The 10,000-nt window shown below is 49.1% G+C and overlaps 1 protein-coding gene across 2 annotated transcripts in view; it reads right to left on the bottom strand.

Moving 5' to 3' along the window:
* adamts17 (ADAM metallopeptidase with thrombospondin type 1 motif, 17) overlaps window positions 1-10,000 on the bottom strand; it is a 75,863-nt gene that overhangs the window by 31,484 nt on the left and 34,379 nt on the right. For both annotated transcript variants that reach the window (XM_056608567.1, XM_056608568.1), the window contains exons 10-14: window positions 7,916-8,066; window positions 6,602-6,703; window positions 6,015-6,160; window positions 5,697-5,866; window positions 3,176-3,303 (exon numbers count right to left, since the gene is read on the bottom strand). In XM_056608567.1, the coding sequence (XP_056464542.1) occupies window positions 3,176-3,303; window positions 5,697-5,866; window positions 6,015-6,160; window positions 6,602-6,703; window positions 7,916-8,066 (697 nt within the window). The remainder of the gene's footprint in view (window positions 1-3,175; window positions 3,304-5,696; window positions 5,867-6,014; window positions 6,161-6,601; window positions 6,704-7,915; window positions 8,067-10,000) is intronic.

Genomic DNA, 10,000 nt, shown 5'->3' with positions numbered 1-10,000 from the left:
AAGCAGGGATGTAAAGAGAGAGGGAGGAAGATAGGGAGAGAGAGAGAGAGATGCAGAGAGAAGAGATGCAGAGAGAGAGAGAGAGAGAGAGAGAGAGAGAGAGAGAGAGAGAGAGAGAGAGAGAGAGAGAGAGAGAGAGAGAGAGATTAGGAAGAGAGACAGATGCAGAGAGAAAAGAGGGAGAGAGCCAGTGGGAGAGGGAGGGAAAGAGAGAGAGAAAGAGAGAGAGACTCAGGGAAGGGTGGACGATGAGGGGCCTGCTTCGTAACACATGGGACAGATTAAAGGCAACCTCTTCTGCAGCACTTCATTCAGGGTATGAAGCCAGAGTCACTCACATACACAGGCTACACGCACACAAACACACATGTATACACATATATATATATATATACATACGCAAATATACAAACACACAAAAAAGTGCAACTCCTAGAAATGCTGCATGCACATGCATACCCACACGAGCCCTGGCTCAGCTCTTGCCCGCAATATGAATTTGCACAGCAAAGGACCCATAAGTCATTGGCAAATGTTGTGCAAAAAAGTGAGTATTTTGGTTAAAGTATTTGCTTCATAATAATCGTGTAAATATTTGACATTTCAGACCCTCTACCCCCCCTGCCCTCTCTGATCTCTGTCCCTCTGTCCCTCTCTCCCCAGTCCTCCCTCACTCTCTTCCTATTCTCCTCTCTCCCTCTCTCTCCCTCTCTCTCTCTCTCTCTCCCCCCCTCCCTCCTTCCCCTCTCTCTCCCCCGTCCCTGCTCTCTTGTTCTTGGCCAGAGGCGAGGGGAATTCCTCGCAAATGTCCTGGCATCCAACATTTAGCAAATAAACACGAGGGCAGACTCCAGTGTGGTGGGGACACCAGACCCAGATCAACTCCTCACCCCTCCTCGGGGGGGGGGGGGGGGGGGAGAGGCCGAGAGAGACACTACGTAAGTGAGTGGGGTTCGCGATGCCACTCTAGCCTCTTCAACGTCCACCCCCACCCCTCGAGCAGCCCTCTGGCACTGCCTCTCCACACCCGAGCCACCCCTGAACACACGACTCCCCTAGCATTTGCCTTGCTGCTCTTCATCACATGGGAGGTCTTCGAGCTGCTCTTCCTTATAATCCATAATTCTGGGATATAAGGGGAAGTATATCTCCGGGTGGTGCCGGAGGTGAGAGGGGCTGTGACGGGCCTTGAGCCGGCTGACACAGCTCCGGGGCAAGTGCCACGTCCAAAGGCTCCAATGAAAGGTTTGCAAAGGTGCGCACCCAGCGTCTCCAGTTTGAAGTGGGGGCAGTATGTGGCTCTCGAGGTAGAGCGGGTTTGCTGGTAACCAGAAGGTTGCTAGTTCGATCCCCGGCTACCCCTAGCTGAGTGACGAGATGTCCCTGAGCAAGAAACGATACCCTTACTCGCATGGTTGCCACTGCCGTCGGTGTGCGATGTATGTGATGTATGAATGGGTGAATGTATATAAATACAGTCCATTTACCATTTACCATGAAGTCTTGCTGGTCCAACCTGCAGTAGAAGGTACCGATCAGGTACTGTTCAGGTACTTTTCAGGTCCTACCCCCCGGCATTAATGGACGTGTTGGACTTTATGAGTAAAGACCGGTAAGTGTTACCATGGGATCTGGTGGAACAGTTTCTCCACATGCCGCATGTACAATCTTTTGCCCTGCGTGCTTTGTTTAATCAGCTTGCTCTGAATAAAGTTTGCTCCACTGATCGCGATCCAGGATTTTCCACAACACCTTTAATCCTATTTGACTAAGAACCCAATACAACCAGCAGCCACAAAGAACAAAGTGAGGCCACACAGGTACTGTGGAAACGTTTTTAAAGAACGGAGAATGGATGCAATTCAAGAGAAGGAAGAGGGGTCAACATCTGAGGATTTGAAGGGCTTATGGTTTACAGCTGACTAAGATTGTGCCCAGATTGGAGATGTCAAAAGGAAAATGATGCATCCTGAAGAACAGGCCCAGCACGAAGACGGCACAAAGTGGGCAAGATCTAACACTACTCTGTCAGAACCCAGAACGCCAGACTGCTCAATTGAACTGAACACTCAAATATTGTTTACCTCCCCGCCGTGAAAAGGTTACAATGATTAATGTGTATCGGGAACACATTAATCAAGGAGCTCTCGTCGCCATGAAAAGAAACCAAGTTCGACTCGCTTCTTTTCAACTGGGGCTGATTGCTTTCCTTTTGAATTCCGAGAAATTGGAAAGAAAAAGCCCCAAAGAAAGGGCTCGAGCCTGCCCCTGTTTGACAGTCAAGGTCAAATGTTGGTTCAACTCGACCGGCATCAAGGGCCCAGTCGCCCCTGGCACCTCTATTGAGTGGATGGAAACTAGCTTCTAGCCTCAGGGGCTACTGGCACAGACTTAAACATTGTTCCGCAATAATAGGACCGGGACATCCAAAAAGGGTGACAGACACTGCTTGCCTAGTTTGTCTTTAAGGGATTAGGGAAGTTTATGGTAGCATGCAACTCTGCAGTGAGCATTCCCAAAGAAGCATTACCTTAGCTTGTCTGGGAGGTGAACGGGAAAACAAAGCATGACTCTGTCCTCAAATGTGACATGGCTAATCATGTTTGGACCGAACACAGATACGCAGAGCGGCGCCAATGAGTACTGTGGGCCTCGGCCCAAATCCCCAGGCAGGGAGAGTCAGTGTGTGTGTGTATATATGTGTCTGCGTGTGAGGGTGTCCTTATGTGCATATGTGTCTGTGTGTGTGTGAGTGTTTGTGCATGCTTGTCTGTATGTGTATTTGGAGTGTGTGTGTGTGTGTGTGTGTGTGTGTGTGTGTGTGTGTGTGTGTGTGTGTGTGTGTGTGTGTATGAGTGTGTGTGTGTGCGTGTGGGCATGTTTAAGTCTGTGTGTGTGTGTGTGTGTGTGTGTGTGTGTGTGTGTGTGTGTGTGTGTGTGTGTGTGTGTGTGTGTGTGTGTGTGCGTGCGTGCGTGTGTGTGTGCGTATGTGTATCTCTGCATGTGTGTGTGCATGTCTGTATGTGTGTAAGTGCGTGGTTGTGTGTGTCTAAATGTGTTTATGTGTGTGTGCGTGAGTGTGTGTGTGTGTGTGTGTGTGTGTGTGTGTGTGTGTGTGTGTGTGTGTGTGTGTGTGTGCGTGTGTGTGTGTGAGTGCGTGCATGTGTGTATTTACCTGGCACCTGCCGTTGACACACAGGTCGGTCTCGTAGGGTCCACAGGGGGTTCCGTCCATCACACGGTCCGACATCAGAACGGGAATATCCCGGCCAATGGGGCTGCAGAACAACGTGCAGGGCTTGTCTGCAGGCATGAACACACACACACACACACAGACGCACACATTAGTATACACACAAACACAAACACACACAAACAGAAACACACACACACACACACACACACACACACACACACACACACACACACACACACACACACACACACACACACACACACACACACACACAAACACACACACACACACAAACACAAACACAAACGCACACACACACACACACACACACACAAACGGACATCACACATAAAGCCACACAAGCAGAAAATAACCGGTGCCTTTAAGCCATCAGGACTCAGACACAATGTTCGGCTGCTTTACCACCGGGGCAAATACATCTGCCACGAGCGGGGGCCTAAACGCTCGTCCTCAAATGACGTCTCGATGCAGGCAGTAGGAGGCGAGTCAGCGAGGGGGGGTAGGAGAGTGATGAAACGTCAAGGAGGCAAGAAGGAATCAAGGGAGTGCGGGCAGAAGGAGGGAGGCTGCAGAACACTGTTTCTATCTCGAAACGAAACACAATTACAACCCAGTTTTGAGTGTGCTCCGTGTACGAATCAAGAGAGCGAAAAACAAACAGACACAGGGCCAAGGGATGTGTTGATGAAGTAGATCAGCCAGAATGATGAACGTGATTGCGTTGATCGGGGAGAGTTTAGAGTAGAGAGGGTAACCTTTCTCCTGCTTGAGTGTTCAGCCCATTAATATCCGTGGTCGGGAAAAGCAAATTGTTTCACTCTGAACAACAAACAACCAGTGGAGTTTGACTGCAGAATCGCTCAGCAACTTCCACAAGAGACTCAAGAATCACTTTTTTAGAGTTCACCTGGACTCTACATAGCCTCCCTCCTTACCCCCCTCCACCCTTACTCCTCCCTTACCCCCCTCCGCCCTTACTCCTCCCTTACCCCCCTCAGCCCTTACTCCTCCCTTCCCCCATGAAAAAAAAGCCCCTCAAAAGCTATTATTGTATGTTTGTACGTCCTGGCACTTAATGTACTCATTTATTGTATTTTGTACGTCCCGGCACTTAATGTACGCACTTATTGTATGTTGTACATCCTGGCACATAAAACTGGTACTTAGCATCGTGAAGCATCTTATCCTAGCTATCTTTGTTTTATACGGGGAATGGATTAACCAAACAATTGTTAGTGATTCTTCTACGCATGAACAACCTTACTGTACCGACATCGATACATCGTTGTTTCTCTTTCTTCTGACAAATGCTCTTATAAGTCGTCATAAGTAATTGTAAGTAGCTAAACGCCCTAAATGTAAATGTTTGCAAAGTTCAAGCCGCCGAAATTCGCCGCAGCTAAATCCAAGTGTGTATCGGCCTTTAGCAGCGCAGTGTGGGTTCCCTGTTAGTCGACCACGCGTGTATTCCGCTAGCGAAAACCATGTCACGTAGACGGCCAAGGCTAGCTCAACAGTAAACCGGGGCTTTTCTCACCGGCCAACAGTGTGTACGCCCGGCGTTACGCTGCATCATGGGGTTACAGCTGAACTAAACTATAGGCGTGTGGGAAGCGTGTGTGTGCGGCCGTACGAGATGTTCAACGCGCCACGGCCTCAGTACGTAAACACAATTTTTGTGTTTACAGAAAAGTTAAACACGTTCCCATTTGAAAGGTTGAGTTCGGCGGAGTTTACTTAGGCATCGGCTCGTCCAACACCAGTTCACAGAGAGAAAAAACTGTTCCGCCAGGAGATTATAGTGACATTCCAAACGAGTCATTATTTAGTTATTATATGGGTTATATAAATGTGTGTAATCCCCTGAGTTCCTGTGTATTATTGTATGTGTGTGTGTGTGTGTGTGTGTGTGTGTGTGTGTGTGTGTGTGTGTGTGTGTGTGTGTGTGTGTGCGTGTGTGTGAAAAGGCAGCTTGTGTGTTTGTGTGTGTGTATATGCAGCGTCTTTGTGTAAGTGTGTGTGTGTATATTCATCGTGTGTGTGTGTGTGTGTGTGTGTGTGAATGTAAGTGTGTTGCAGCATGTGTGTCTGTGTGTTTATATTCATTGTGTGTGTGTGAATGTATTTGTGTTGCAGCATGTGCGTTTGTGTGTGCATAATGCAGCATGTGTTTGTGTGTATATGCAGCGTGTGTGTGTGTGTGTGTGTGTGTGTGTGTGTGTGTGTGTGTGTGTGTGTGTGTGTGTGTGTGTGTGTGTGTGTGTGTGTGTGTATATACAGCATGTGTGTGTGCGTGTATATGCAGCATGTGTTTGTGTGTGTATATGCAGCGTGTGTGTGTGTGTATATGCAGCGTTGCAGTGTGTGTGTGTGTGTGTGTGTGTGTGTGTGTGTGTGTGTGTGTGTGTGTGTGTGTGTGTGTGTGTGTGTGTGTGTGTGTGTGTGTGTGTGTGTGTGTGTGTGTACAGTGGCGCCTCACCGTCGTTGATCACGGCCATCAGCATGCTGGTCTTCTTCTTGGTGGCGTGGCGGTCGTACGAGAGACACTGGAGGTCCCTGAAGCTGGGGCCCCCTTTAGGGCAGGGGGGCCCCTCACACGCCTTGTGCTCCACGCTGGCCTTCTGGCAGTTTCTGCCCCCGGGGCCCGGCCTGCGGAGCACAGAAGAGACGGGAGGGGGGGGGGGGGGGGGGGGGGGGCGGGGGGGGTCACAGCCGTCCATGGCAGTAGCACAGACCTTTCCCAGCATGCATCATGGTGTTCCCCAGCATGCTTTGTGTGAGGTCACGGGGGACGCACGGTGGGTTGTCACACTTCCTCTGCCTGAACTGGACTCCGGTGCCGCAGGTGCGGCTGCACATGCTCCAGGAGCTCCAGGGACTCCAGTCCCCGTCCACGTGCTGCGGGATGGGGGTCTTACTCACACACTCGCCGGCCCGGCACCACTGACCCCCGGGTACACACGCACGCACGCACACACACGCGCACACACAAACACACACACACACACACACACACACACACACACACACACACACACACACACACACACACACACACACACACACACACACACACACACACACACACACAGACAAACACAACCATGAAACCTCAGAAAGACCGAGCAACAGACAGACCATATTGTGTAATACATGAGCAAAGGTCTGCAGGAATGGATGCATACACCTGCTCTGAACAGAAGTACAAACGTTTAGCAATTCTTGCTAACAAAATCATCATCGTCATTAATCGATTAAGACACCACATTAACAGTGATTTCATCAAGCGTTCGACTATTGGCCCAAGGACAGCTACTGGCGTAAGGCTGTGGACTCGGACTGGTAAGGCCGTGGACGTGCGGGCATCGAACCCAGTGTGCCTACCTTGTCGGTCCCACAGTCGGTCCCGTCCAGCGGCGGGTCCAGCTTGGTCTTGCAGGAGGTGTCTCCCTCCACCAGGCACCACAGGCCGGCGCACATCAGATGCTGCACCGCGTGCGCAGACGTGCACATAGTAGATCAGCACACACGTCACAGACACACAGCGTGTTCCTTCAAAGTGCCCCCGGGGGTTCAAAAGAGCCACACAACTGTCATACCCCATGCACTGTCAAATATTATTATTATTTGCTCTATTATTATTACTTACTCTCTGCGACATTCAAATATCAACGTACACCTGTTTCTGCTGTGCTGCCAATAACAGGTGTACGGCTAGTCCTGCTAACCTGCGGTGTCTGACGTTTCAAATCATAGTGGTCCTGTCAAGGAATCCCAGGCATCCCCACTCGGAGCAGAGGAGGAAGTAGACATGATAGAAGTCTTCTGAATGTCAAGCCCTCAGGCTTCCCTCCAAACTACCGACTGTGTCCTGGTTGTAAAACCACCGCAACCACTAGAAACTGTCAGTCAGGACAAATGTGTGGGTATTTGTGTGTGCGTGGTGTGGGTGGAGGTGTGCGCTTGTGTTTGTGTGGGACAATGTCTGTCCTCCTCATTCAGAGTGCCCTTCGTGTTTCAATTGCCTCTGTGTTGCTAGGAGTGCTTTTTTCTAATCTTCTAATCAAATCCCACTGGAGCTAGTGTGTGCGCGTGTGTGTGTGTGTGTGTGTGTGTGTGTGTGTGTGTGTGTGTGTGTGTGTGTGTGTGTGTGTGTCTGTGTGTGTGTGTGTGTGTGTGTGTGTGTGTGTGTGTGTGTGTGTGTGTGTGTGTGTGTGTGTGTGTGTGTGTGTGTGTGTGTCTGTGCATGTGTGCATATGTGTGTCGGTGTGTCTGTGTCTGTGGGTTCATGAATTTGTGAACACATTCATGATTTATGTATTTCTTTGAATATAGTTAATTGTTGTTAGTGTTGTTGAAATTTGATTTCAAGACATAAACCGCAGGCAAGGGCATTCAAAGAAACAGGCGGCTTTTGTATGTTAGCAGTGTCTGTAAATCTTTTTGAAATTCGAATAACTAGAGTTAGCTAACTAGCTTACTAGCTAGTTAGCATACAGAGCTAGATAGCTAACCAGACACACTCGCAACCATTGTACACGATCACTGCCATTACCCATTAATGACATTCCGTTGCCCATTTCCTCTAAATCCCAAACACAAGGGTTGAAAAAACTATGGAGATGAACGGATGCAGAATTCAAAAAATCGATGGGGCCTAGTGGGGGTGCGTTCAAGTGTGCAGCTGTTACTTTGTACCTCCATGTCACTGCAGAAGGTGGCGTTGGTGCCGAACAGGATCTGGCACTGCTCGTCCACGCTGTAGTGCATTCCGGGCAGCTTGGGGGGCAGCTGTACCTGGTACCGGCTCCGGGGGTCCGTGTGCAGTAGGCAGCCGCTGGCTTTGGACCTGTGCTCAAACACACATGCACGGACACACACACACACACACACACACACACACACACACACACACACACACAAACATTCATGAACACACACACAAGCACATCCATGAACATACACACACACACACACACACACACACAAGCACATTCATGAGCACACACACACATACACACACAAGCACATTCATGAAGACACACACACACACACACACACACACACACACACACACACACACACACACACACACACACACAAACATTCATGAACACACACACACACACACACAAGCACATCCACGAACATACACACACACACACACACACACATACACACACACACACACACACACACACACACACACAAGCACATTCATGAACACACACACACACATACACACACAAGCACATTCATGAACACACACACACACACACACACACACACACACACACACACACACACACACATAAGCACATACATGAACTCACACACACACACACAGACACAAGCACATTCATAAACACACACACACACACACACACAGACACACACAAGCACATTCATTAACACGCACACAGACACACCCAAACACACACACAAACACATTCATGAACACACACACACAGACACACCCAAACACAAAAAGATTTATTGTCGGGCACATTTTTTTGTAAAAGAGACCCAGCTCAAAGTCCTACCGCCTGCATGTGGAAAACAGGTCACCATTGAACGTCGATGTACGACCATGATGCAAGGCAGAGCAACAACAGGTGGCCTTGGTTCCTTGTTGTGTGTGCATGTGTGTATGTTGGCGTGTGTGCATGCGGGCGGGCGTGCGTTCCTATGTGTGATGTATGGCTGTGTTTCTGGTCGACAGCTGCACCAAGGTAGAGAGTCCTCCCTAGCCACATCCAGCTGGACTGGATGTGCGTTTCGGTGCACAAAAATAAGAAATGGGTTAAATGATGAAATGTAGCGGCAAAAAGGATGGCCTAAATACAATCCCTACCCCGTTTATCCTGGTGAGGATGGGGGCAATAGCAAAGTGAAAAGAGATTCGTTTTTTTGCGTCTCATTTCACATAAGACACATCAGTATGTTTAAGGGCCTCTACAGCTCTACTTGTGCGCTGTGCGTCGTCTCGATGCTATCTTCAGACCGTATGTGTAGGCTGTCTCATTAAGTCACGCATGGCTTCATTCATTTCGCTCTGGTAAGCAAGCGTCTGTTCATATAATGGGCAAACTACCCCACATCTGTTGCTGATTAATTCATTAACACATTAATATCAACCAGTTTACACCTGTCCACCATGGCCCCCTGCTGCCTCGCACGGTTTGGCGTGGACGTACATTCAAGGACTAAGTGCCGGACGGAGCCGGCGAATCCGGTGCCAGAAACCGCACATTTCTGAAGCCACCCTCGGAGGTGGTTTCAAATCGATCCGGACCAATGCGGTTTTGTGTTAGGATTCGTGTGGACGCCTGAAACGCAAACGATGACGTCATTAGCCCCCCACCACCTGGGGGACGTCAGAGTTGCGTTGAATTTTTCATTGATTATTTTATTTGTATTCCTTTTTGTAGCTTTAAATAAAGCCCCTTGATCAATTTAATTACTAACTGTACATTAAAAAGTATTTCTGCTCAATTTAAAGGGTTTAATCTCCTCGTGAATGTTTGTATACAGCGCGCAGGCGGTATGCATGCAGGTTTGATGTGCTCCACCTTTTTCTGTGGAGAACCAGCGCCTTGAATATTTGCTACAGCGTTTCTACAGCTCGATGCGCTTTCGCAATGACTCCGTCTTTACGGAGATATTCCTGAACCACATAAAACAAAACCGGATCGTTTTCGCCCGTTTCGGCTCCATGTGGACGGGGCCTGGGAGTTTGTGTGATGAGCCATTACATGCCGTTTGAAAATGCCCGTCCCTGTA

This window comes from Gadus chalcogrammus, chromosome 14 (genome assembly GCF_026213295.1).
Source record: "Gadus chalcogrammus isolate NIFS_2021 chromosome 14, NIFS_Gcha_1.0, whole genome shotgun sequence".
Taxonomy (NCBI): Eukaryota; Metazoa; Chordata; class Actinopteri; order Gadiformes; family Gadidae; genus Gadus; species Gadus chalcogrammus.
The sequence above is the reverse complement of the archived record's forward strand: the minus strand, read 5'-3'. Positions and strand labels throughout refer to the sequence as shown.